Source organism: Lycium barbarum, chromosome 9, assembly GCF_019175385.1.
Source record: "Lycium barbarum isolate Lr01 chromosome 9, ASM1917538v2, whole genome shotgun sequence".
Lineage (NCBI taxonomy): Eukaryota > Viridiplantae > Streptophyta > Magnoliopsida > Solanales > Solanaceae > Lycium > Lycium barbarum.
Window position 1 is genome coordinate 125,336,480 of NC_083345.1, and position 24,657 is coordinate 125,361,136.

The 24,657-nt window shown below is 34.6% G+C and overlaps 2 protein-coding genes across 3 annotated transcripts; both read left to right on the forward strand.

The window, feature by feature from the left end:
* Nucleotides 1–10,436: 10,436 nt before the first annotated feature.
* On the forward strand, nt 10,437–15,051 carry LOC132608774 (serine/threonine protein kinase KIN1-like). The gene is made up of 3 exons (XM_060322515.1): nt 10,437–12,107; nt 12,471–13,692; nt 14,342–15,051. Exons 1-3 carry the CDS (start codon nt 10,470–10,472, stop codon nt 14,611–14,613), a joined length of 3,132 nt encoding a protein of 1,043 aa, XP_060178498.1. The 5' UTR covers nt 10,437–10,469; the 3' UTR covers nt 14,614–15,051.
* Nucleotides 15,052–20,152: 5,101 nt separating this feature from the next.
* Nucleotides 20,153–22,745, forward strand: LOC132609924 (protein KTI12 homolog). 2 transcript variants are annotated; one of them, XM_060324137.1, is made up of 2 exons: nt 20,153–20,312; nt 21,482–22,745. In XM_060324137.1, the coding sequence occupies exon 2, from the start codon at nt 21,482–21,484 to the stop codon at nt 22,388–22,390; it is 909 nt and encodes a 302-aa protein (XP_060180120.1). In that variant the 5' UTR covers nt 20,153–20,312; the 3' UTR covers nt 22,391–22,745. The 2 variants fall into 2 exon arrangements, with proteins under 2 accessions (XP_060180120.1, XP_060180121.1); XM_060324138.1 differs by having other exon boundaries at nt 20,173–20,339.
* The last annotated feature ends 1,912 nt before the right edge of the window (nt 22,746–24,657 follow it).

The window sequence follows — 24,657 nt, forward strand, 5'->3', positions numbered from 1 at the left end:
TTGCCCCTCAAATTTGTGGTCTTTAAATTTTGCCCTTCATAGTTGTGGCCTTTAAATTTTGCCCTTTGCTTGGAAAGATGAGCGAATACATGAAGTTCTGGGTTCGAATCCCCGCTCAGACATAAAATAAAAAAATAATTTCGCAAGGCAGGACTGGGGGAGTGTATGCCGGATCCAGCATACAATCTTTAAGAAAAAGTTAAAGTTATGCCGGATCCAGCATAACTAAAAGTCTGCCCCTCAAGGCAAAGTCTGCCCCCTCCGGCAGACTTTTAGTTAAACATAACTAAAAGTCTGCCGGAGGGGGCATACAAAATTTAAACTTTGCCTTATAAGGCAATTTTTTTTTTTTTTGGTTGAAAGTCTATTTTATTCCATCCAAAAAACTTGTACAGCACAAAGTTGAAGCTGACCTTCAACTGTACATGGTAAAATTCCTACTCACTAACTTGTATAAGTCAAACTAGGAGCAACTATTACATTAAAAAAACAACAGCCAGTTTCAATCAACTACACTTAGCTAGGGATAGCAATTCATAGCAGCAAGAGCTCTCTGCCATTTGAAGTTGTTCCTGCCTTGGATGTGAATATGTTGTGCAATCTCTCTGCAGAGTCTATCAAGAAGAAACTGAGTGTTTTGAAATCTGAGTAGGTTCCTTTCTCTCCAAACCAATGCCACTAGCATACCAAAAATGCAGCAAGTAATGGAGCAGTGGCCTGATTTGTGTCTAGCAATGTGTGAGATCCATTTGATTTCATCTTGCCAGCCCCCTATTCTTCTAGTGTACCCCAGCCATACCAACAATCTGTACCACAACCCTTTTGTGATGGAGCATTCAAAATAAAGATGGGAAAATGTTTTTTGGGTCTACCCACAGAAGATGCAATCAGGTGGCACTTGAATGCCAAATTTGTGAAGTCTATCAACAGTTGCTAATCTACCTTGTATTGCCAGCCAAAGTGTGAATTTGTATATGGGATGGACATTTGGTTGCAGCATAATACTTTTCCATGTAACTTTGGTATATATGCTTGAAAAAATACATATATATGCTTCAAGGCAAAGTTTTCCCATAAGGCATAAGTATGCCCCCATCGGCATAAGTTTGGTAAATCCTTAACAAGTTTATGCCGATGGGGGCATACTTTTAATGGACAAACTTTTATGCCGGATCCGGCATAAACTTGTGAAGGAATTATCAAAGTTATGCCGGAACCAACATACTTATGCCAAGTCTGCCATAAGGCATAAGTATGCCGGGTCCGGCATAACTTTGCTAATTTCTTCACAAGTGTATGCTGATGGGGGCATAGCGAAATTTAAACTTTGCCTTGCGATTTTTTTTTTAAATTTTGACTGTGTGGGGGTTCGAACCTGAAACCCATGGGATTTAGCGAAGAGCAAAATTTAAAGCTTTCAAATATGAAGGGCAAAATTTAAAGACCACCCCAAAAGAAGGGCAATTCTGCGAATTGCCCGGACAGATACATGGCACAATGTAAGAAATGTTTGGGCCGATATGTTTAGTTGCCATCGTTGAGTTTAAAACTCTTAACTAATTCCTCAGTTCTCATTTTATTTGTTTTTCCAAAACTATAAATAATAGTCTGTGAAATGGAAGCCTGTCGACACATAAAGAGACGTGATAGTTCTTTATGAAGGTGCAAAGGCCCAATTTATTGCATTCACGTCACGCATGCTTTTTTTGGCGCGGATTGTCCTTCATTTGGTTTGGTCATTAATTTTTGCCCCGTAAATTGATGGTCTTTAAGTTTTGTCTTTCGCCTAATATTCTGAGGTTGTGAGTTCGAACCCTAGTTCAGTAAAAAATAAATAAAAAAATTCGCAAGGTAGAATTATGCTCATGCACAAAGGCAGAATTTCGCTAAAATTCAAAGTTAAAGACCATCATTTTGAGGGATAAAAATTAAAGACCACCCCCAGCGAAGGACAATCCTGCAAATTGCCCTCACGCATGCCACACCATCCACTCTTGTGGGCCTTTGTTGTATTCCCTATGTCTTTATTAAATTAGGCCCACAACAATTTATAAAATGTTAAAAAAAATTAAAATATATTGTTAGAAATAAATTTAATCAAATATGGTGTGTGTGTGTGTGAACCAAGCCTATCGCTTGCCTATGATAGACCTAAGAAAAACACTATTACTAAGAGTTAGAAGCGGATTTAAGATTTAAAATTTATGGTTCCTAAAGCGACCTCAAGTTGAAATATTAATAACCGGATTTTCTATGAAATATTTATTAATATTTAGTAAATTTCTTAATATAGGGTCTGATAAAAATTACTGAATTCCCATGAATCTATAAATTACCTTTAGATCCATCTCAGCTAGGAGTGACTAGATTTTTAACGCACTCTTAGAAATATCAATGTACAGTATTGGTAATTATCCAAGAAAAAAAGTTACCAAGCTAAGAGAATTAATTTGTAAATGATGGCAAAAACTACTCCCTCCGTTTCAATTTATATGAACCCTTTTGACTGGGCACGACATTTAAGAAAGAGTGAAGACTTTTGAAACTGTGGTTCAACATAAGTGTTGAATATTTGTGTGGCTGTAAATCATTTCATAAAGTGAATTTGTTTTCAAATTAGGAAAGAGGTCATTCATTTTGGCACGGACTAAGAAGAAAATAGGTTCATATAAATTGAAACAGAAAGAGTATTAGATATGGTAGGTGGATATTGGGCCTTTTCATTTGGGCTGTGTAGAATCAAGGATGAAAGAGTTTTGGGCCATTTGCACAAATTACATTTTTAGGCACTATTCTGTGCTTCGATAAGTTGGTTAAATTTGTCTACAAAAAGAAAAACTTCTTCTACCAACCTTTAGAGACCAAATAAGGACAGAATATAAAGAGTAGCGGCTAAAAAGACAATATGGTGCAAATAATTCTAGAGTTTCAAAATCAACGAATGACCTCAAATCTAACGTTTTTTTGCACTTAAATGTAACATGAATATGAAGTAACAATTCACGTATTTAAATGTACCTAAATCCTAAAGATTCTAATGTTGAAGTTGTGTTCAACATCTTCCTTGCCTCATCGCGTGAAGACGTAGTCCATGACTTATTGCTAGGGTTCTCGAATTAAGCATGGAACGTATTGAACGTTTACTTCAAACCAAATAATTTTACCTTAATACTAAACCGTCACTAAGTGATATATATATATATGTATAAGTCATATATTTTGCTTAATTTGACATGAACACCCGATATGAATAAACTTTCCCATGAAATCATATATTCATGTTTCAACAGGCTGTTTGTCGAGTGGAGTAACAATTTGCAACCTTGATAGTGTATCAAGTTCATAGGAGCCTAGCAGATATTTTACTTGTTTTCGCAATTAATTGCCTAAAAACTCATTATGGAGCACTTGTCAACCCTAAAATGGGTACCAAGTACCATGTGAGAAACTAAAAAAAAAAAAAAAAAAGATAAATATTTCCGAATACATACTTTAGTTCCCTTTACATCTCCATAGTAAATGACAGCTATGTTGATCGGATTCTTTAAAAAAGTTGTCATATCTAGATATGAATCAGGTCCTAAAAAGAGCACTACTTTTGGACAATTTACATGGACCCGTGACATTTTTAAAGAACCCCAGCAACAGTAATACAGTATGCAAAATAATGAGTGGCTCAACCAACTGTTATACAAAATATTGTTGGAATCTCAGGACAGATATAGCTCGTCAAAGTTAAAGAGTTCCTAAACAGAGATGACTAAATTTAAGTGTCCTAGGTATAACAATAGTACATTTCAAGAAAAACCTTGTAAAAATTTCCATAACCTAGGCACGCACAACACCAATGATATTAAATAAATCCATTGTTAATAGAAGCTAATTAAAAAGGAACATCAGCGGCATGAACAAGGTATGTCACTGCCAAGGCCAACAGCATTAATACGCATGCAATCCCCTGGTCAATTGTTGTACCTGCAATACAATTACTACACATCAATTAAAACACTTCCATGCTTAGCACCATATGAGAAAATAGAGATGGCTGAAAACATTTAACTTTTAAGGGGGGAAATCAAATAATCTTCTTCATAAGGAGGTGCAAGTAGTACGTACTAAGGATGAAATGAGAGAAGGTCGTTTAAAGACGGTTTGGTCATGTTCTACGTCGACCTACAGATGCACCGGTCTGTAGGTATGAGACTATGGTGAATAAAGGTGTCAAAAAGGGACGAAATCGACCTAAAAATCATATAGAAGGGAAGTTGCCTCGAAAGACCTACATTTTGTTAGACCAATGCAGACTTAGCTAAAGATAGAGCACAATGGAAGAATATGTGATATCAACCGGTTGAAAATAGGTTTTAGTCTTGCTACTACATTGAATGCTTTTCTCAGAGAATTTTGACCTTAACACCGATTTATATTCAAGTAAAAATGTAGAGAACTTTTAATAGTAGCCGCTACTCTTTGGGTGCGCATAGGGTAAACTCCGCTCCTAGGTAATAACCCGCAAATTACACAGGAAAGATAGCCCGCACTAGGTAAGCCCCGTGCGACGAGCTCGACCCAGAAGGTGTGTGTGTATATATATATATATATATATATATATGACATGAGTTAATTTTACGTGGTCAGTGAGTCCATGTAGCATAGTAATATTCTACACAAGAGTATTTATACACACTGTTAATTAAAAAAAAAACAAAGTAATTGCTCTAATCATAGAGCACTCGTGCAGACTACCTTTTATTCCTCGTTCTTTTTTCTGTTTGATATCAGTAATGTATGGACCAGTTTACACGCACATAGATTGTTTCATTGGGTATATGTTACCTTCTATCAATACAAGTACCGAGTGACTACCAACAAAGGCCTTAAGTAGATAGGAAGAAATCACATAGCGTATTTTACCTCTATTGGAAATTACCTATTATCTTTTTTGAAACATCTCACTTAACACTTTACTAATAAGAATTACAAGATTAGATCCAGAAAAAAATAGTAGTACATAACTTCGTTTTCTAAAACGTCAGATATTTTAAAACATATTCAATATGCCTAAATGACTAATATTTAGAGATTAGAACCAGAGAAAGTGGTATCTTTAAAATGTGGTAGAAATTAGCTCTCCTTATTAAAGTCATCAATCTCAATGGCATACAAGCAAATCACTTTGATAATCTCTACTCCAGAAAGACATGTTACAACAACAACCAAAAAAAAAAAAAAAAAAAAAAGAAGAGGCCTTAAGATCAGTTTATTGCTTTATTAGCTCAATTTTGCCATCTTCTTTTCTTTTGGTCAAGTAGTAAGAAGATATTTGCAACATTTAAACTGTACAAACTGGGAAATCTATGTTTGCTCGAACTATTCTAAAATGCGGCCAGGTGTGTGTCGGATCCTCCAAATAGTGCATTTTTTAAAGATCTGACACGCTGAGCTAGGATTTTAAATAAAGGGGTTTAAAAATATAAAGAAATAGACAAACAAAGAAGCGAGGGGGGTTCAATATCTACTATGTATACATAAAAAATAATTTTCACCTTATATATATAGTGTAATTTTTTGTCGAACGGGGTTCGAATGAACCCCTTCGGCCCTTACTGGCTCTGACCCTGCTGACACGGCTGCGACATCATTTTTGGAGAGTTCGAAAAATATAGGTGCAGGTTGACACCTTTGTAACATAACAATTCATATTTTTAATTTTGAGACAAGTTGTAAGCAAAGGGCCTAAAGGTGCATCATTTTAATTAATTGAAGGCTCGATAAATTCCCTCCGTCCCAAATTATGTGACACCTTTTGAATTCCGAGAATCAACCAATTTTTTCTTTGACCCTAATTTCTTTATATAAAGTTTTTAATTATTGTGATTTATAATACTTTTTATTCGTAATCTCTAAATATATAAAAAAAAAATCAAAAAACTTAAAGCTGTTAGAGGGAGTACTTAACTAGAAATCACAAGGATCGTATTCATAATTTATCAATAATTGAGGGACTAAAAGTGCTATAATGGAAAAAAAAATTACCGTCGCTTGCCGGAGCAGGTACCGGAGCAAAACCATCTTGTCCCTTAACACCCGGCAAAAACACCGACAAAACCACACAAAACACAAAAACGAAACCAAACAGTAATTTTCCAGATCCCATGGCCATTTTTGTAATTTTCTTTTTGGCTATATGTCTATTTCAATTAATTCCTTTCTTTCTTACTCTCTGTGCGAACAGCCTTCGAGGAAAGATCTCGAAAGATTGCCGTACGCAGAGAGAGATCTAATTTTTTGAGAAAAAAAATTTCCTTTAAAATCTCACAAATACAGCTATTTTTTTCCCTCTCTTATAGTATAAGGTAAAATAAAATAAAAATTGAAGGATAAAAAAAAATAAAAATTGCGATAATGGATTCAATTTTGTTTATACTATATGGTTTTTATTTTGTACGGTTTTGTCATAGGATTCCAGTGGACGGTAAACCGGAAGTATCGGTAAGCTTCAACTGGTTGTCTTTTGAAGACCCAAAAAAAAAAAAAAAAAAGAGAAAAAAGAAAATTTAGTAATAGTTTAAAGCATAATTACGAAACGTAGAAACAGTTTGTGTGTTTACGAAACATAACTACACTTTTTGTTTGAGAATGTAGCGATATCGTGTATTTGTGCGCGCGCGATAGCTGCTGTATCAATAGATACAATTGCGAGTATATTGTATCAACTGAAATCGCGTGAAAGAGCTCTATCAGAACACAATTGCGAGTATATTGTATCAACTGAAATCGCGTGAAAGAGCTGTATCAACTGAAATCGCGTGAAAGAGCTGTATCAACTGAAATCGCGCGAGTATAGTTTCGCGCGCGTATCGTGTATTTGCTACAAAACCAAAATATAATTACATTTCGTAATTTTTTAAATTATACTCCCTCCGATTCAAAAAGAGTATCCATTTAGTCATTTGTACACTCCTTAAGAAAATACTAACTCCTAAAAAGTACATAATTTGACTAAACTAGCTTAATTAAATCAGTATTGAGATTTGGTCACTTAACACTTATATATAGAAAAATAAAATCAATTCTTTCTTGTGATAGCTAAATAGTATTTTTAAATTAAGAAAAAAAATTAAGTGGGCACTTTTTTTTTACCCGGGAGTAATTATGTATCATAAGTACAGTCATGTTTAATTCTGATTTTTTTTATGCGCTCCACCATGCATGTTTCTGACTCTGACATGAAGTAGTATTTGTTTCCCATGTGAGTATTGTTTCTTCACCCCTATTTGGCGCCACATTGTGTGGTCATGATGTTTCCACGTGTCATGATCCTGTTGTCGCAAGTTTCCATGTTTTGGGTTGGTGGAGTTTTGGGCTTATGAGGAGTTCCTTTGCAGGCCCAGTTCAATTCAATTTGGGCTTGGCCTATATTTGGGGGGTTTTGCTGGAGGTCGGAGTACGCAGATAGTCGGTTTGAGGGTCGTTATTTAAGGCATAATCGTAGTTCATAATTTTCTGTAAATTTAACCGTTTCAGACCAATTTTAGACTAATGAGTTTGAAGTTTCAAAAAGAAGAGAAAGAATAGGCGTAGTAGCGCTTTGGGCAAAATAGGCCATGGATCGCGTGCACCTACCCAAGTTTAAATGAGATGAGTTATAATCCATTTTAGCTCTTTACCTTATTTTGACTCGAGAAAATTTTGGATAGATTTGGTCATGAACCATTTATTCGATTTGGTTCATTTTGAGATGTCTAAATTTGACCAAACCCACCAAATTGCCACATCTAGCACCACATTTTTCCATTTCAAAATAATGCCTTTTTTAGAATAAGCAAAATGTAGTATCTAACTCAATCTAAAAGACTAGTTTATGAAGTAAGGATTGATCAAGACTATATAAAAAGACCAACACCCGTTGCGAACCGAAATTATAAAAACTTTCAAGCAAATAAATTTCAATTGTGAGATAATGTAGAAACATATATTATTTTTCCTAAAAAAGAGCTTACGTTAGATTGTTGAGAAAAAAAGAAAGAAAGAAGAGCTTATTTGCATCATTTTGTGCTCAAACATGCACAACTTGTGACTCGAACAAAATAAAGTTTTTCTGGATCTGTATATAACTTAGCTGCTTAACTAGATAGATGTTAATTCCAAGGATATACAGCCAACAGTAATCTACTAGCTATTGTATAAATTAATAGCCTTTTTGCCCAACAAACCTTTTAACAAAAGTTAGACAAATGAAAAAGGAATATTATCTTCAAAGTCACTTTTCTCATACACATTTTTTTTTTTTTAATAACCGAGGTATCTCTTTGGAGGCAATTCTTAGGACAAATAGCCCTTGAGATTTCGGGATAATGAGAATGCCGTCCGTTTTAGCTTTACCCTCTTCACTTAAATATCATGCTTAGTTCGATGCAAGGCTTAAATTTGTAATCGAAGTCGTCTCTCAACCTTTACCACTAACCTGAGGACGACTTTTTCATATATAACTTGGCTAAACAAAAATTAAATAAGTAGATCGATATGATACTTTTTTACGCACCATCAGCCCTATATAAAAATGCACTTGTATATGTTCTAGATGATTTTGATAAAAATCTTATCGCTTGATCCATATGTATTAATTAAGCTACTCTATCATTAAATCATCGATTTTGAAATCTGAGTATATAAGTCAATCTCACACATATATTCGAAATATGAGGGCTGACGAGTCCATGTTTTTGATCTAGTGGTAAGAGCGTAGCGGGTGATTTAATTTGGTGCACGCAACGGTTTGAGTCATGTGGCAGACAAAATTAGTCTAGTACTTAAGTGGAAAAGGATAGAGGGACAGACTCATTATATTATCCAATTTTCTTAGGAATGACATTCTCATGCAGAGGGTGCATACAACGATAACCAGAGGCGGATCGATCCAACATTTGAACTTTATGTGGGTTCGAGTTTGATATTCTACCACAACTCATTTGATTTATTTGGTTCGAATCAATTATTTGTACTTATTTAATATTAAAAAAAAAACATTTATTGGGTCCAAGTTAAAACTATTGGATTCGGATGAGTAAGCTATAGGATTTAACTTGCATGGTAAGAGTAGCATTGCAGCAACAAATCAAAATGACAAATAATATAGTAATTGTTTCCTTTTCTTGGAACAAATAGTATTGTCCGTGTATAGAAGTTATTTAAACTCTTATTTATTTTATTTAAAAAAAGAAATTACAAAGTATATAATATATTATGAGAAAGACTTTTAACGAGATTTTCGGTAAAATATTTAAATCAACACCAAAAGAAACGGAAGCTTCAGTGGCCATGGCAACGTAGAATTAAAAAACAATCAGCCATTCCAAAAATTATTCTTCAGGTTGGTCAAAAACGATTGAAAAAAGAAATGCAAAATCCTTGAAACAGATAATAAATAAAATAGCATTCCAGAAAATTTCTTTTTTTTTTTGTCACTTTTATTACCAACCTCATACTTTCAACTTTGATTTTTACGTTTTCCAAGAAGTTAGATCAGTTTCTCAATTTTGTTGCTTAATAAACATCACCACCTTGGCTGTTTTTTTCTTTTCTTTTTCAGCTACCCTTTTATCATTATTACAAAAATGATGGGGTTAGTTTTTTTCTAGCATTTTCTTAATTATTTCTGAAGGTTATTATTATCAAGAAGGTGGTGATCATTTGATCTGAAATCTGATCAAGAATGGGTTCCAGCTGAATTTTTATTGGGTTTATCCTAAGAAAACCTAATAGAAGTTCAGTGTTTCTCTTGTTGAAAAAGGTGCAACAATATTGTTAGGCAAGTGTTCATTTCATATAATTCATATATTGATATCATGGAGTTTCATATGATGCATTTTGTTGCTTTTTCTATGTTATATTATTGTTCAATAGATTGATATTCATATTTGATAAATAGAGATGGAGTTTCAACTATTGGGAGAAGCACAATTTTTTCTTTTTCTTGAATGTTCTATGCCTTCATGCAATGCAATTGTAGAATTTCTTTCTCTTAGATTACATAACGGTGGCGTTCGAGCCAACTTGCGCGTAGCTCGACTGTTTCACTGGTACCTGCAATCTTCCACCAATATAGGCACCGGATGACTCTGTCCGACAAGGCGTAGGCAAATAGGAAAAACCACTTTTTTGTCAAATCCCAACAACGACAAACACACTTGGTGATTTCTTCCATCTGTCCGAGCCTTGGTGGACAACAGGTCACCCATGAAATTAGTTGAGGTGTGCACAAGTTGTACCTGACATCACCGTTATTAGAACAAAAAAAAAGCATTTTGGGATTTGAATCTTGACCTCCCATGATTTAGTGCAATTGTAGAATTCCATTTGCATATTTTTCACTTTATTAATTTAGGGTTGAGCTCATTTAAAATTGTGTGCTTTTTTCTATTGTAGGTCTTTCTTGTATTGAAGGATTTGCAGCTCATAAAAGGTAAATGGATCAATTCAGGCAGATTGGTGAAGTAGTTGGGAGCTTGAAAGCTCTAATGGTGCTGAAAAATGATATTCAAATCAATCAAAGGCAATGTTGTTTTCTACATGATATGTTTGTTCAAGCTTTTGATGTCATTTCTGAAGAAATCAAACATAATTTAAGGTTAAATGAGAGGAATACAAAGTGGAAAGCTCTTGAGCAACCAATGAAAGAGCTTCATAGGGTCTTTAAAGAAGGCGAATTGTATATAAAGTACTGTTTGGATGTGAAAGATTTGTGGGGAAAAGCTATAAGTCTCCATATGAACAGAGAATGTGTTGAGTTTCACATTCATAACTTGCTTTGTTGTTTCCCTGTTGTTATTGAAGCCATTGAGACTGCTGCAGAAATATCAGGATTCGACGAGGAAGAAATGATGAACAGGAGAGGCACGCTTATGAAGAAATACGATAGGGAATTGATCGATCCTAGGTTTTTCCAGTGGATGTTTGGGAAGCAGTACTTAGTCACTCGCGAAATATGCAGCCGGTTGGAGAGTTCTTGGAAAGAGGATAAATGGTTGCTTATCGAAACGATAAGGCAAAAGAAAACAGAAACTTTGTTGAAGTATGAACAAAGGCTTGGAGACTTATTGCTATGGAAATTAGATGGTGTTGAACCAATTAACAAAATACTATTACCTAGTTCAATCTTAGTCGGATCAAACGATTACAATGTGAAGAGGCGTTTAGGGTCTTGGGGAGAACATGTTAAGGAGATACAATGGTTAGGAGAAAATTTTGCTCTAAGGAACTTTTTCGGAGAGGTTGAACCGTTGCATGACGAGATTTCTCTCGTATTTTCGCTATCTCACCCCAACATTTTACAATATCATTGTGGTTTTTATGATGAAGAAAGGAAAGAAGGGTACCTTGTTATGGAGCTGATGAACGATACTCTTGCGATGTACATAAAAGAGCATTCGGGTCAGAGGAAGAGACCGCCTTTTTCAACCTCTGCTGCGGTTGATATTATGCTTCAGATTGCAAAAGGGATGGAGTACCTGCACTCGAGAAAGATCTATCACGGAGAATTGAACCCGTCTCATGTCCTCCTTAAAGCAAGGACGGAGAGCTATTTTCACGCGAAACTCAAAGGCTTTGGCTTAACTTCCATCAAAAGTACTTACAAAACAGCCAACCAAAATCCAGCTGATTCCATCATATGGTATGCCCCGGAAGTACTCGCTGAACAAGAAAAGCCGGGAAGCAAATGTGCCTACAAGTACACAGAGAAAGCCGATGTCTATAGCTTCGGGATGATTTGCTTTCAAATTTTAACAGGGAAAGTTCCGTTTGATGAAGGACATTTGCAAGGGGAGAAAGTTGTGCGAAATATCAGAGCGGGAGAAAGGCCACTTTTCCCGTATCCTTCGCCTAAATACCTCGTGAACTTAACGAGAAGATGCTGGCACACGAACCCAAATCTTCGTCCACGTTTCTCGTCTCTATGCAGGATTTTACGTTATATTAAGAAGGTCCTCGTCATAAATCCGGAACATGGCCAGCCTGAAACTGCCCCTCCACTTGTTGACTATTGCGATCTTGAGGCTGGCTACTTGAAGAAATTTGGTGAAGAGGAGAACACGAGTTTGACCCCGGTATTGTGAATTTCGTACTTTATTTGGATTTTACCATAATTATGTTATAATTCAAAAGGAAATATTAATTGTTTTCTTGAAAGAAAATTTTTGAACTTCTATAAATCGAAGATCTTCAAGAACACATAACATCCACAATGTAGTCCTTTAGGATTAAAGAGTCTTGTTTAGGAGGGACATTATTCTCTCGATAGCTTTATACTTTATTTTATACGTTTTCTCATATGCAGGTCAATTGGCCAAACCATATTTAATTAATTATGCGTATTTTAATATACTTCTCTATGTTTCTGATTTATTGTCATTCAAGGTTTGACAATTGCTGGCTTCCGCATGACGCCTTGTTATTTTCGATCCCAACAGGTATCACAGGTTCCTTTTCAGATGTTTGCTTACCGGCTCATTGAGAAAGAGAAGATTTATGGAAAGAACTGGGACCCATCAAATGACGGTTTTTCTTCGGTCCATAGGCGAGCGTCCATGCAGAGTGATGATGGGCAACTGGCTGCGATGGACGATCTATTTCTTGCACCAAGCGATGGAAGGTCAGTTTGCTCGGAGATAATTGACAGGAAAGATTCGAGATTGTTTGATCAAAGGTCAGCTATCTCCGAGATACCACATAGATCGAGGCTTTTCTTATTTGATCAAACATCAGTTGGCTCTGAGAGTCCGGAGAGGAGATTCTCGTCTGTGGCAGCAGCAGCAGATGAAACGTTTTTGTTCACTGATAGTCCGGACAGGAAAGCAGTATCAACACCGATAGTCAATAGGTCACCACGCGTCGACACATTGAAGAAAAAGATCGTCTCATCTATGAGCAAGAAATTTTTGGACTACCAGGAAAAGGCAATGTCTCCAAAAGCAGGTGACGAAAAACCTTCGTCAAACGTAGCAGCTGCGCAAAATTTACTATCTCCTCGGACTTTAGAGCAGACAAAATCAGCTGAGCAAAATTTAGAATCTCCTCGGACGTTAGAGAAAACAAAATCAGCTGAAGAAAATTTAGTATCTCCTCCGACTTTTGAGAAGACAAAATCAGCTGAAGAAAATTTAGCAGCTCCACGAACTACAGAGACGATAAAATCAGCTGAACAAAATTTAGAATCTCCTCGGACTTCAGAGAAGATGAAACCAGCAGACCAAAATTTAGTATCTCCTTCGACTTCAGAGAAGAAAATTGTATCTTATGATCAGAAACTGACTAGTTCTGAGGCTCGAGAAAAGAAACATGCATCGGACGATCAGAAACTGATTAGTTCTGAGGCTCCTGAGAAGAAACATTCATCTGATGAACAGAAATTACGACGTTCGAAGAGTACTCCAGAAAAGACGAAGTCATTAGCTGCCAATGAGAAACCACTTCGTGGCGAGCAAGTGCAAAGGAAAAGTTTGAGGACTAGGAGAATAACAAACCAGAAGTTAACCAAGAATGTAGAGAAGATAGTTCCTGAAGCTAATCAAATTTCAATATCATCAGAGAATCACCAGACAAATGCATCCAAGCCCAGCAATCAAAAGATAGCAGTCAAGAAAGATACATCACGCAGAAAAGTCCAGGACATGAAGACTAGCAGTATACCAGGTTAGCTCTTCTGCTGACCAAAAAAACAAAAAACATACACAAAAAGAAGGAAGAAATAGGTCTTATTTTGTCGGCTTAATACATCGACTACCCCTTTAACTTGCCAATAGATTTCATTCAGACACTCAAACTATGGTGCATCCTAATTGAGCACCTGAACACATGGTAAAACATTTATATTAGACACTTTTGGTTTAAATTTTGGGAAAGCTTTTGCGTGGGTTCTCAAGTGTTCATTACGTAGATAAGTTAACCACTTAAAATATGTCACCTTCTTTAATTAGACGAATTAGTCTCAATAAGCCGTAATACCTTAGGCCTGTTCAAATTGAGGTTGATGTGTGGCATATTTGATGCAGTTAACTTAATTACTTAACAGACACTTGAGAATATGAGCAAAAAGTTTTTTCAAAATTTGAAATGAAAGTGTCTAATAGGAACACTTTATCATGTGTTCAAGTGCTCAATTGAAACAAGCTATAGTTCGAGTGTCTAAATGAAATTCACTAGCAAGTTTAAGGGATTGTCGATGTATTAAGACTATTTTGTCCCTGATTCTCAGTCGGTCCGATGTTTTTATCTCTGTTGAATAGTTAGTTAGTGCTTGAGGACATCCAAACATGAGTATAATATTGAATCGTTTGTGCAGATAAACTGATCGATGACTCACCAAGATCTTCACCAGCTAGAGTTAATAGAATACATTCATCATCGCCAATGTCCTCTCCAACACGAACCCCAAAGACATATTCAAGATCACCAGCAATCGCCTCGAAGGGATACGAATATCATTCCCCGAGTTCATCACCATTAAATCCATGTACGCGATGTTCAAGAGTAAACCGAGAGTGCCAACCTTCAGGTATGAGCCCACATATACAGAGGGGAAAAGCTCATATCTCTCATTCCGAGATAGCTTAGATCTTCATCATCTGTCTTCCAATGCATGCTTATACAGTCAAACCTCTCTATAACATCATCTGTCCCGATATTTTTTTGCTACTATCAAAATGTTGTTATAGAGAGCATATTATATAATATAGCTGTTATAGTGGAATGTCGTTATAGAGGATGGTTGTTATAAAGAGGTCTGACTGTACAACAATATTTGCACTGATGAAGATCAACGGGCCCGGCCCGGCCCGTTGGAAGAGAACCCAATGAGACATGTAGTACTCCCAGGTTAGAGCTAGAAAAGCTCCCCAGCTTTTCATGGGGACCTTTGTAACAAGAGAAATATGAACTATTCTACATATACAGTTTTCCACTTTCTGAGATAGCTAACAATTCTACGGTTATATCTGTATGTTTGTCAAGCTTTCTGCTTCTAAGGCGACAAATTTCACATTATCTTCTACGATTTCCTCAATTTCACGGTTCTTGTAATACTCTTCACGTTAAACAAATTTGGCATTTCTGATTGACATGAATTTGGTTTAAAGGCAGTTTACACCAGCATATGATATAATTGTAAATTTGGAGTTTCCTTTTGTTTCTGTTGACATAGATTAATAAAGAAAAAAAATTGCATAAATTTTGTCATCTGTTTAGTAGAATGGCACAGGATATATGCCTAAGTTCAGTCAATTAACAATTTATCTAGATATAAGGGAAGGGGGATCGTGAGTCAGGGGGCGGAGCTAGTGCTTTGGTTACGGGTTCGGTTAGCTAAACACAGTAATTTTGGTCCAAACCTCGTATTTGTATTAAAAAGATTATTAAATATGTATAAATTATTAATTTAGAACCCAATAACTTTAAAGGACTAGAACCCCGACCCATAAACTTCAAATCCTGACTACGCCTGTGATCCTGACATGTACAAGTACTCATCATGAGAGTAAATAAATAAAACTGTTTCTTACGGATAAATCTTCTCCTGAAATTTAGACACTGTTATGTGCTATGTTGCACGGATCCGTTATTGTCTTGACATTCGTTTCCTACAGGTGTGATAAAGGTGTGGGACTTTGTGCGAATTATTCAAATACACTAAAAAATAGCAAGAAAATGTTGACATACCCGTGTCAGATACTTCCATGCAACCATACTAGATAGGCAGGGATGGATGTAAGGTAATAGTTCATACGTACTCTGTAGCTTTAGCTTAGATCCTGTATGTGTTTAAAAAAATCACTAAATTAGTACAAATAATAGATTTTGAGACTGGCAAATTAAATGGAATATATTAGAATTTCGAACTTGAATCTATAAAGTTGAAATCCTGGATGCGCCTTAGGGATACGTACTGCTGTATAGTAGCTTACAGTTATCTCGAGATTGTACTTGCATTGCTTCTTTAGGTCTTTATGAACCTAAAAGTCCACAACTTCTCAAGAAAAGACCTGAAATAAAAGATTAAACTGCAAAGTAGTAAAGTTGGATCATGAGTTATCACCAGTATTTCAGCATGAACCAAAATAATGGCAAGTTAGCAACATCTCAATTCACCAGATTTGTAACCATTTGTTGACAAAAAAAAAATGTTGAAAAGAATAACCACGAAGTGAACTGGTAAAACAAGCTTTTTCTATGTCAATATGATGAATTTATAAAAAACAAAATATTGTTTGACCTTAAGATTAGGGCTGGGCATAAATACCGAAAAACCGAACCGAAACTTCAACAACCGAACCAAACCGAACTAGTTTGGTTCGGTGTTTGGTGTCCACCGTAAAAGAACCGAAACCGAAATAGCCGAACCGAAGTTTGATAAAACCGAACCAAAAAATCGAACGCGCACCGAAATTTAATACATTACCCAAAAAAATATTAAAATAGTCCAGACTCATTAAGTTTAAAGCAAAAAAAACCCAATTGTAATAAGTCCTCTTTTGCATTTGTATCCCTAATTTTCCACTTCAATTGAGAAAATCAAATATCCTTAACAAAGAAAGGTAACTAGGATGTGTCTTTAGAATTAATGTATGTCCTTTATGTGTTTTCTTAATTATTCTTACAGTATGTATATAACACTTAGTAATCCTATATCATGATTATAGTTTTCTGTTCTTGTGTATCCTGTTTGTTAGATTTTGATTTCAATTTATCAGTTTTATGTTTTATTGCTTTTGAGAATATGAATTAGTGTCAATGGAATCGCTTCTAATATTATATCAAAAAAACCGAATTGAAAAAACCGAAACCGAACCGAACTTTAAAAAACCGAAACCGAAAGAACCGAACCGAACTAGTTTGGTTCGGTTTCGGTGTCCACCTTAAAAAACCGAACCTGAAATAGCCAAACCAAAGTTTGATAAAACTGAACTGAAAAACCGAATACCCACCCCTACTTAAGATTACCAACCTTCTCATTAAGTATATAGGTACTTAAAGGTTATGGCATATATTAATCCATGGTTTGCCCTTTAACTTGTTCTTACAATGCAAGTAGTAATAAGATCAGTGTGAAAGCTTTGAACTTCATTAAGGTAACTAGTTGATGGAAGCACCTAATTGAATGAACCAACATTAAATCATCACTATAGATGTTAGAATGAGAATGGGTAAATGAGAGAAACTATGAAAATTTAATACATGATATGTTTCAAATTAGTTGTCATGTTTCGCTTCTCGAGAGTCAATTTGACTAATCTTCAAAGCTAAATTCGATTAGATTAACTCGATTTTTATAATTAAAATTTAGATATTTATAAACTATACGAAAAGTACTACACATTGCAACTTTTCTCGTTTCAATTTGATGAAAAAATATATTTTAAAATGTCGATTAAAGTTCAAATAGTTTAACTTTGAAAAAAAGCTAAACATGACAACTAATTAAAAAACGGAGGGAGTACTATGCTCGGCGATGGTTTGAAATTGGGGTAGTTTAACCTTTGCTGAGTAAAAAGAATAATTTTATGCACGAAACACTTTGTGTTCACGTAAAATTTGAAAGTATTCAATACTAGGTGATTTCTTGTCCTAGCCTTGATGGATAAAATTACCTGTTGCTGCTGGTGGGAGGTGACAAATATCCGTGAAATTAGTCGAGGTGCCAGTAAGCTCGCGCGGACACACATGGTTATTAAAAAAAAAAAAAGTTTCTAAAGTATTCATTTTTGATAAATTTAAAGGACTAAAGCTGCTTAGGTAGTACTTAAAGGGGACTATTTTGAACCTACTACCAAAGATAAATGACCACTTTTTATCATTTTCTCGAATATATAGCTAAACTAGACGGCTTATGCTCGTGCTGCGCACGGGCCCAACACTTTACATTATAGTGCATTTATGTGTATGTAGTTGTCTTTGAATAGTGATTATATATATATATATATATATATATATATATATATATATATATATATATATATGTTATGTTTAAAATATGATTAATATAACATTGTAGTTTGTGCTCCGTATCTAAAATTTTATTATATTAATGTTTGCTACGAATACAAAATCGGCAAATTTATTAATATTTTTTAAAAGAGAAGACTTGTTGTAGAAATTGATTTTCTATCTAAACGAAGAAATACTATTTTTTAATTTTTTAGTAAATATTCTCGGTTTAGCTCATTTTACTTGTCATGCTATCTTTTGTATTAAATTCTATCTAATTTTAAAATATAAATATTTTAAGTATATTTAGTGAATATAACAACTTGATTTTGTCAATATGGGATACTATGTTCAAAACACGATTAATATAACATTGTAGTTTGTGCTCCGTATTTAAAACTTTATTATATTAGTGTTTCCTACGAATACGCATGGTGTTTAATATGGGGCCCACATTTTTTTTTTAACATTGTTTGTTTTTTAAATATGGGATTCACTTTTTTTTTTCAATATTGCTTGATTTTGTTAATATGGGGTTCACTTTTTTTTTCCAGTGAGTTTGAATGTGGTGGGTTTCACTTTTTTTTTTTAATACTGGATGGTGTTTAATATGGAGCCCACAATGTGGGATTCATTTTTTTTTATTTTATATATTGCTTGATTTTGTCAATATGGGATACTATGTTCAAAACACGATTAATATAACATTGTAATTTGTGCTCTATATTTAAAACTTTATTATATTAGTGTTTGCTACGAATACGCACGGTGTTTAATATGGGGCCCACGATTTTTTTTTTAATATTGATTGATTTTGTTAATATGGGGTTCACTTTTTTTTTCCCGTGAGTTTGAATGTGGTGGGTTCCACTTTTTTTTTTTTTTTAATACTGGATGGTGTTTAATATGGGGCCATATTTTTTTTTAATATATATAGGGCCGAAAATTTTTTTTTTACAATGTTTTTTTAATGGGCCTGTTTAATATGGGGCCCAATTTTTTTATTTTTTTTATATATATTATGTTCAAAACACGATTGATATAACATTGTAATTTGTGCTCCGTATATAAAATTTTATTATATTAGTGTTTGTTAAGAATACAAAGTCTGCACTTTTTTTTTTTTGACATTGTTTATTTTTTTAATATGGGATTCATTTTTTTTTTTTTATATATATTGCTTGATTTTGTCAATATGAGATACTATGTTCAAAACACGATTAATATAACATTGTAGTTTGTGCTCCGTATTTAAAACTTTATTATATTAGTGTTTGCTACGAATACGCACGGTATTTAATATGGGGCCCACAATTTTTTTTAACATTGTTTGTTTTTTTAATATGTGATTCACTTTTTTTTAATATTACTTGATTTTGTTAATATGGGTTTCACTTTTTTTTCCCGTTTTGGATGTGGTGGGTTCCACTTTTTTTTTTTAATACTGGATGGTGTTTAATATGGGGCCTACAATTTTTTTTAATATTAGTTGTTGTTTAATACATATGGGGCCCACAATTTTTTTATGGACCTGTTTAATATGGGGCCCAATTTTTTTTTTTTTTTTTATATGTACTATGTTCAAAACACGATTGATATAACATTGTAATTTGTGCTCCGTATCTAAAACTTTATTATATTAGTGTTTGCTAAGAATACAAAGTGTGCACCTTTTTTTTTTATATATATATTGCTTGATTTTGTCAATATGGGATACTATGTTCGTATTTATATGTACTATGCTCAAAACACGATTGATATAACATTGTAATTTATGCTCCGTATCTAAAACTTTATTATATTAGTATTTGCTAAGAATACAAAGTCTGCACCCTTTTTTTTTATATGTTGCTTGCTTTTGTCAATATGGGATACTATGTTAAAAAACGACTAATATAACATTGTAGTTTATGCTCCGTATTTAAAACTTTATTATATTAGTGTTTGCTACGAATACGCATGGTGTTTAATATGGGGCCCAATTTTTTATTTTTTTTTAAAATATTAGTTGTTATTTAATATATATGGGAGCCACAATTTTTTAGTTTATGCTCCGTATTTAAAACTTTATATTGATGTTTGCTACGAATATGCATGGTGTTTAATATGAGACCCTTTTTTTTTAAATATTAATTATTGTTTAATATATATAGAATCCATATATTTTTTTTTTTATGACCTGTTTAATAGACGAAGAGGGACGACCAAACTCCCTCTTCTAAGTCGTAGTAAAGTAAAAACAAAACGCAACCCCTCAGAAAGAAAAAGAAACGCAACCTATCGCCGCTCTTCCGTCATCCAACGTCGACCCGACCCGACCCGACCCGACTCTGGTAAATAAAGACTTCTATTAACCAAAAGTATGATTTTTTTTGGCTTTTTAGTTATTGAGGTGTTTTAATGGAGATCAAGGGGATCTGATTTTTTTTTTTTTTTTTTTTTTTTTGGTAGTTTGCTACACTTTAATTGTTGCTACTAACTGTTACTGATTTTGACTTTGTGTGAGTTTGAAATGACTCTCCTTTTTAGATTTATTTGAAGTGTGTCCCAATCTTCTATTTTGTCAAAAGTCCATACGAGAAAAATTGCAACTTATAGTATTTTTTTATACTTTCTGAATATGTGAATTTTAATTTTGAAATATTGAATTAATCTAATGCAATTTAGCTCCTAAGATTAGTCAAATTTACTCTTGAATAACGAAACGTGACAAGTAAAAGTGAACAGAGGGAGTAAATAATCTCGTTATCATAAACGGGTCTAGGATTTGAGGTTTGCTTCTCTATTTCTGTTTGATTTTTAGTTTGCTACACTTCTATATTTGTCGTTACGGGTTTTAGATTATTTGGTCATTGGATCTTGCCTCAATTTTTTGGTGTCTATGGGATGAGAGGAACCGCAGGCGTTTTGATGGGATCTCAACTCCTGTTCATACTCTTAAAACTAAGTGCTTAATGAATTTATTTTGTTAGCTAAGAGCCCGTTTGGATTGGCTTATAAGTTGCTTATAAGCTGTTTTTAGCTTTTTTGAGTGTTTGACTGGCCAGCTTAAAGTCATTTTGTGCTTAAAATAAGCTCAAAAAAATAATTGGGCCCATTTGACTTAGCTTATCTAAAACAGCTTATAAGCCAAAAAAAAAAAGTTAAACTACCCCAACTTATTTTTTTTAGCTTATAAGTTGTTTGCAGCTTATAAGCATAAGCTCATCCAAACAGGCTCTAAATCAGGCGCCTCTATCTAGTTGTGAACAGTTTTTTGATGATGTTTGCTCTTTAGTTATAGTCTAGTTAGTGTACCAGAGCAACTCTTCTTATTCCCTGTAATTTCTGTCAGCGTCTTCTTGATGCCTTTTAATGAAATTCTCCTTCATAAAAAAGACAATGTAGTACTGTTTTGTTATCATTTCTCTGCTGTAATTTTGAAAATAAAAATTTTCCGTTGTAATTTTCTCATCAAGCTACTTGGGTTAAATTCAGTTCCTGTTCATTTTTGTTTGTGTAGATGGCATTGGTTGTTATATGTGGTCAACCATGTAGCGGGAAATCAACAGCTGCAGCTTGTTTAGCCGAAGCGCTTAGACAAACAGAACCAGAACCATCAGTTAGAGCGATCGATGAAACTTCGTTTCATCTTAGTCGCAACCAAAGCTACGCGAACATGACCGAGGAAAAGAATTTAAGAGGCGTATTGAGGTCCGAAGTTGACAGATCTTTGTCGAAGGACGGTATAGTTATAGTGGATTCTCTTAATAGCATAAAGGGCTATAGATATGAGTTATGGTGTTTGGCTAGAGCAGCAGGGATTAGATATTGTGTCGTCCATTGTGATGTCGACGAACAATCTTGTAGAACATGGAATGGAGAACGTCGTGAGAGAGGAGAACCGTCTTATGATGATAATATATTTGAAGATCTTGTGAGAAGGTTTGAAAGGCCGGATAGCAAAAATCGATGGGATTCTCCATTGTTCGAGTTATGGCCAGCTAAAGAAGGAATTGATAAATCGTCTACAACTATGGTCGATGCTTTGAGCTATTTAACGAAAAAAGTAGACTCGAAAACAAGGGATGTTAAGATTCTACAACCAACCATTGCGACCCAAAGTACACGAGGTTCGGAGGCAAATTCTTTATACAAGATGGATAGGGCGACACAAGAAGTTACGAGTGCTATTATGGAAGCTCAGTCCCGTGCTCTCGGGGGTCCTCTAAATGGTGTATCTCTTGGTCCAGGAATACCAACTGTAGATATTTCGAGATCTGTTGGCCTGCCAGAGCTGCGTAGGCTACGACGAACTTTCATCAAGCTTGCTGGACAGACAAGCTTGAGCGGGCCGGCCCCTCCTTCAGATGCTGATAGTGCAAAAAGGATGTTTGTTGATTACTTAAACAGAGAACTAGGAAGTGGTTGAAGAATTATTGTTACGGCGACCCCAACTATTTTGTTGAAATATGGCGCTCGTTTGCCCCTTTCTAAGAAACACGTGGAGGTCCGTGAGTTCTGAAGGGGTATAATTGAGCTACTTGAGTAACGGCGAGGGCGTTTTTGGTACCAAAATGAAACGGAGGGTATAGTTGTCCTATTTTCAATAATCGAGGGGCAAAATTGGCCCTTCTCTAAGCAGGGCTGATTTGCAAGTAGAACAGATCAATCTCAATTGAGTAGTGTGAAATTATATGCATTTATCTTATAAAGAATATTTGTACTGTATAATTTAATATGTTACCCTTTTTCCAGATTTATTTATCTACGTTTACCAGTAACAATTACTTGTTAGTTTAGTATTTAAAAATTCGTTTGCTAGTATTTGGAAAATAATATGAGCAATCAATGGCCACTCGTACGTAGCACTTTAGCAGCAGCTTGCACCATGGCACATGAAGCAAATATGTACAGTGTTAGCAAAATGAAAAACGTACAGTGAGAATAGAAATAACTTAACCATAATAAAGTGACAAAAAGTTCAGATGAACGATACTAAGTTAATATGAAAATATTTGTCATATATTGTTTAGTTTGTGCAGACATCATATGCCAATAAGTATTTTTCAAGGTGAAACTTTTGGCTGTTGTCCCTTTTCGGCATTATTGTTTAGTAAATGATTCTCTTGCAATTTATGAACCGTTTAGACCATGGTCTGGAAATCTCATTTGAGCAAATTGAAAATCTTATGAGAAAACATTACATGACGGTCAATCTTTTTGTAAATTATTGCAAATGTTGTATACATGAAAATTTAATGTTTTGTCTATAAGGTCGAATAATATATGCACAAACATTAAATTTGAGTCTAGCGTTGTCCTAAAGGACAATTTTCGAAGGTCTATATTTGAACCATTTTTAAGGGATAAAATCTAAATAGTGGCCTAAAAAGGTACGTTTGCGTAAATCAACCTTTTTCAAGCATCCAATATAAGTACATCCAAACAAGGATGAACTTGCCTTCAAGATTCAAAAAAAGAAACAACGAAACAAAGAACCAAAAGTGCAAAAATGAAAGGGGGTTATTCCTGAATTTTGATAGTTCCTTCTTTGCTAGATATATCCACAAAGAGTAAACTTTATACACTCAGGAGTAAACAACTTATTACACTATCAGGCAATCCAAAGAACAAGGCAAGCCTCTTTAAAAATGGTGATTTGAAATATTGAAAATGAGATATATTACATGTTACAACAAGTAAAGATGAACTCATGATGCAGTTATTGTTTACACTGACAGTGCATATTACTTAAACTTAAAACTTAGCATAAAATGCTCCATATATTCTAAAATCATGAATCATGTTAAGCTACAATTGTCAGCCACTCTGTAAATATAGATATCTATCGTTCATAATCAACAATCTAAAGTGACGTCCAAAATTCAAACAAAAGGACTGTTTCCAACAGATCAGAGCACATTAAGCATCTATATGTTCTACAATCATGAAAATGTTAAGCTAAAATTGTCACCATTCTATAAATACAGGCTATAGCCATCTATTGTTCATAATCAGCATGCTACATTGAAGTCCAAGAAATGAACAACAAAGGACCTAATCATACCTACTAGTTAGATATCTTCACAGAACAAAGCAAGTCAATTATCCATTTTTGTCAAGGGAACTCGGAGGCTGGTGTAACAACTCAACCCCCCTTTTTGAGCATTAGTGTATATATACGGTCTTTCTTGCTATGGTATTTCTGAAATAGTTGGTGGCAGTATCGAATAGCTAATTGCTTGCATTTTCTGTGATCTTCTAGACTTACCTCCGACATTGTTCTTCTGAGCTTGTTTTCGGGATATTCATCAATCAGATACTTCCCTGAAGCAGTAATACTGAAGGAAAAAATATGCAAAAACAGATTACAAAGTGAATGATCGAATGAACTTACTAGACAAGACACAAATATAGTTACAGCTAATTTTTGTCTTTCTTGTCTTTGCATCAATTTTGATTCATATTTTCTCTAGTACTGACAAAGTTAAAGGATCACTAGTGGACATGCACATAGTTGTGCAAGCATGTGAAAAATGAACATCATTTTACCCATTTTGTTATAAAAGCTACTCTCGAGGCATGGAAAGAAACTAAGGGTGGCAAAATTAGCCCATAAAAGCATGACTCGGCCCACCCGCCCAAGTTTGGGTTGGTCAATGACCAAGTAATTTCTGGGCGGGTTTATTAACTTAA

Bases quoted from the DNA above. Each gene is read 5' to 3' on its own strand.
- LOC132608774 (XM_060322515.1), top strand. From the start codon at position 10,470: ATGGATCAATTCAGGCAGATTGGTGAAGTAGTTGGGAGCTTGAAAGCT. The intron at 12,108-12,470 runs GTATTGTGAATT...CGATCCCAACAG, and splicing joins AGAACACGAGTTTGACCCCG to GTATCACAGGTTCCTTTTCA. The intron at 13,693-14,341 runs GTTAGCTCTTCT...TCGTTTGTGCAG, and splicing joins GAAGACTAGCAGTATACCAG to ATAAACTGATCGATGACTCA.
- LOC132609924 (XM_060324137.1), top strand. From the start codon at position 21,482: ATGGCATTGGTTGTTATATGTGGTCAACCATGTAGCGGGAAATCAACA.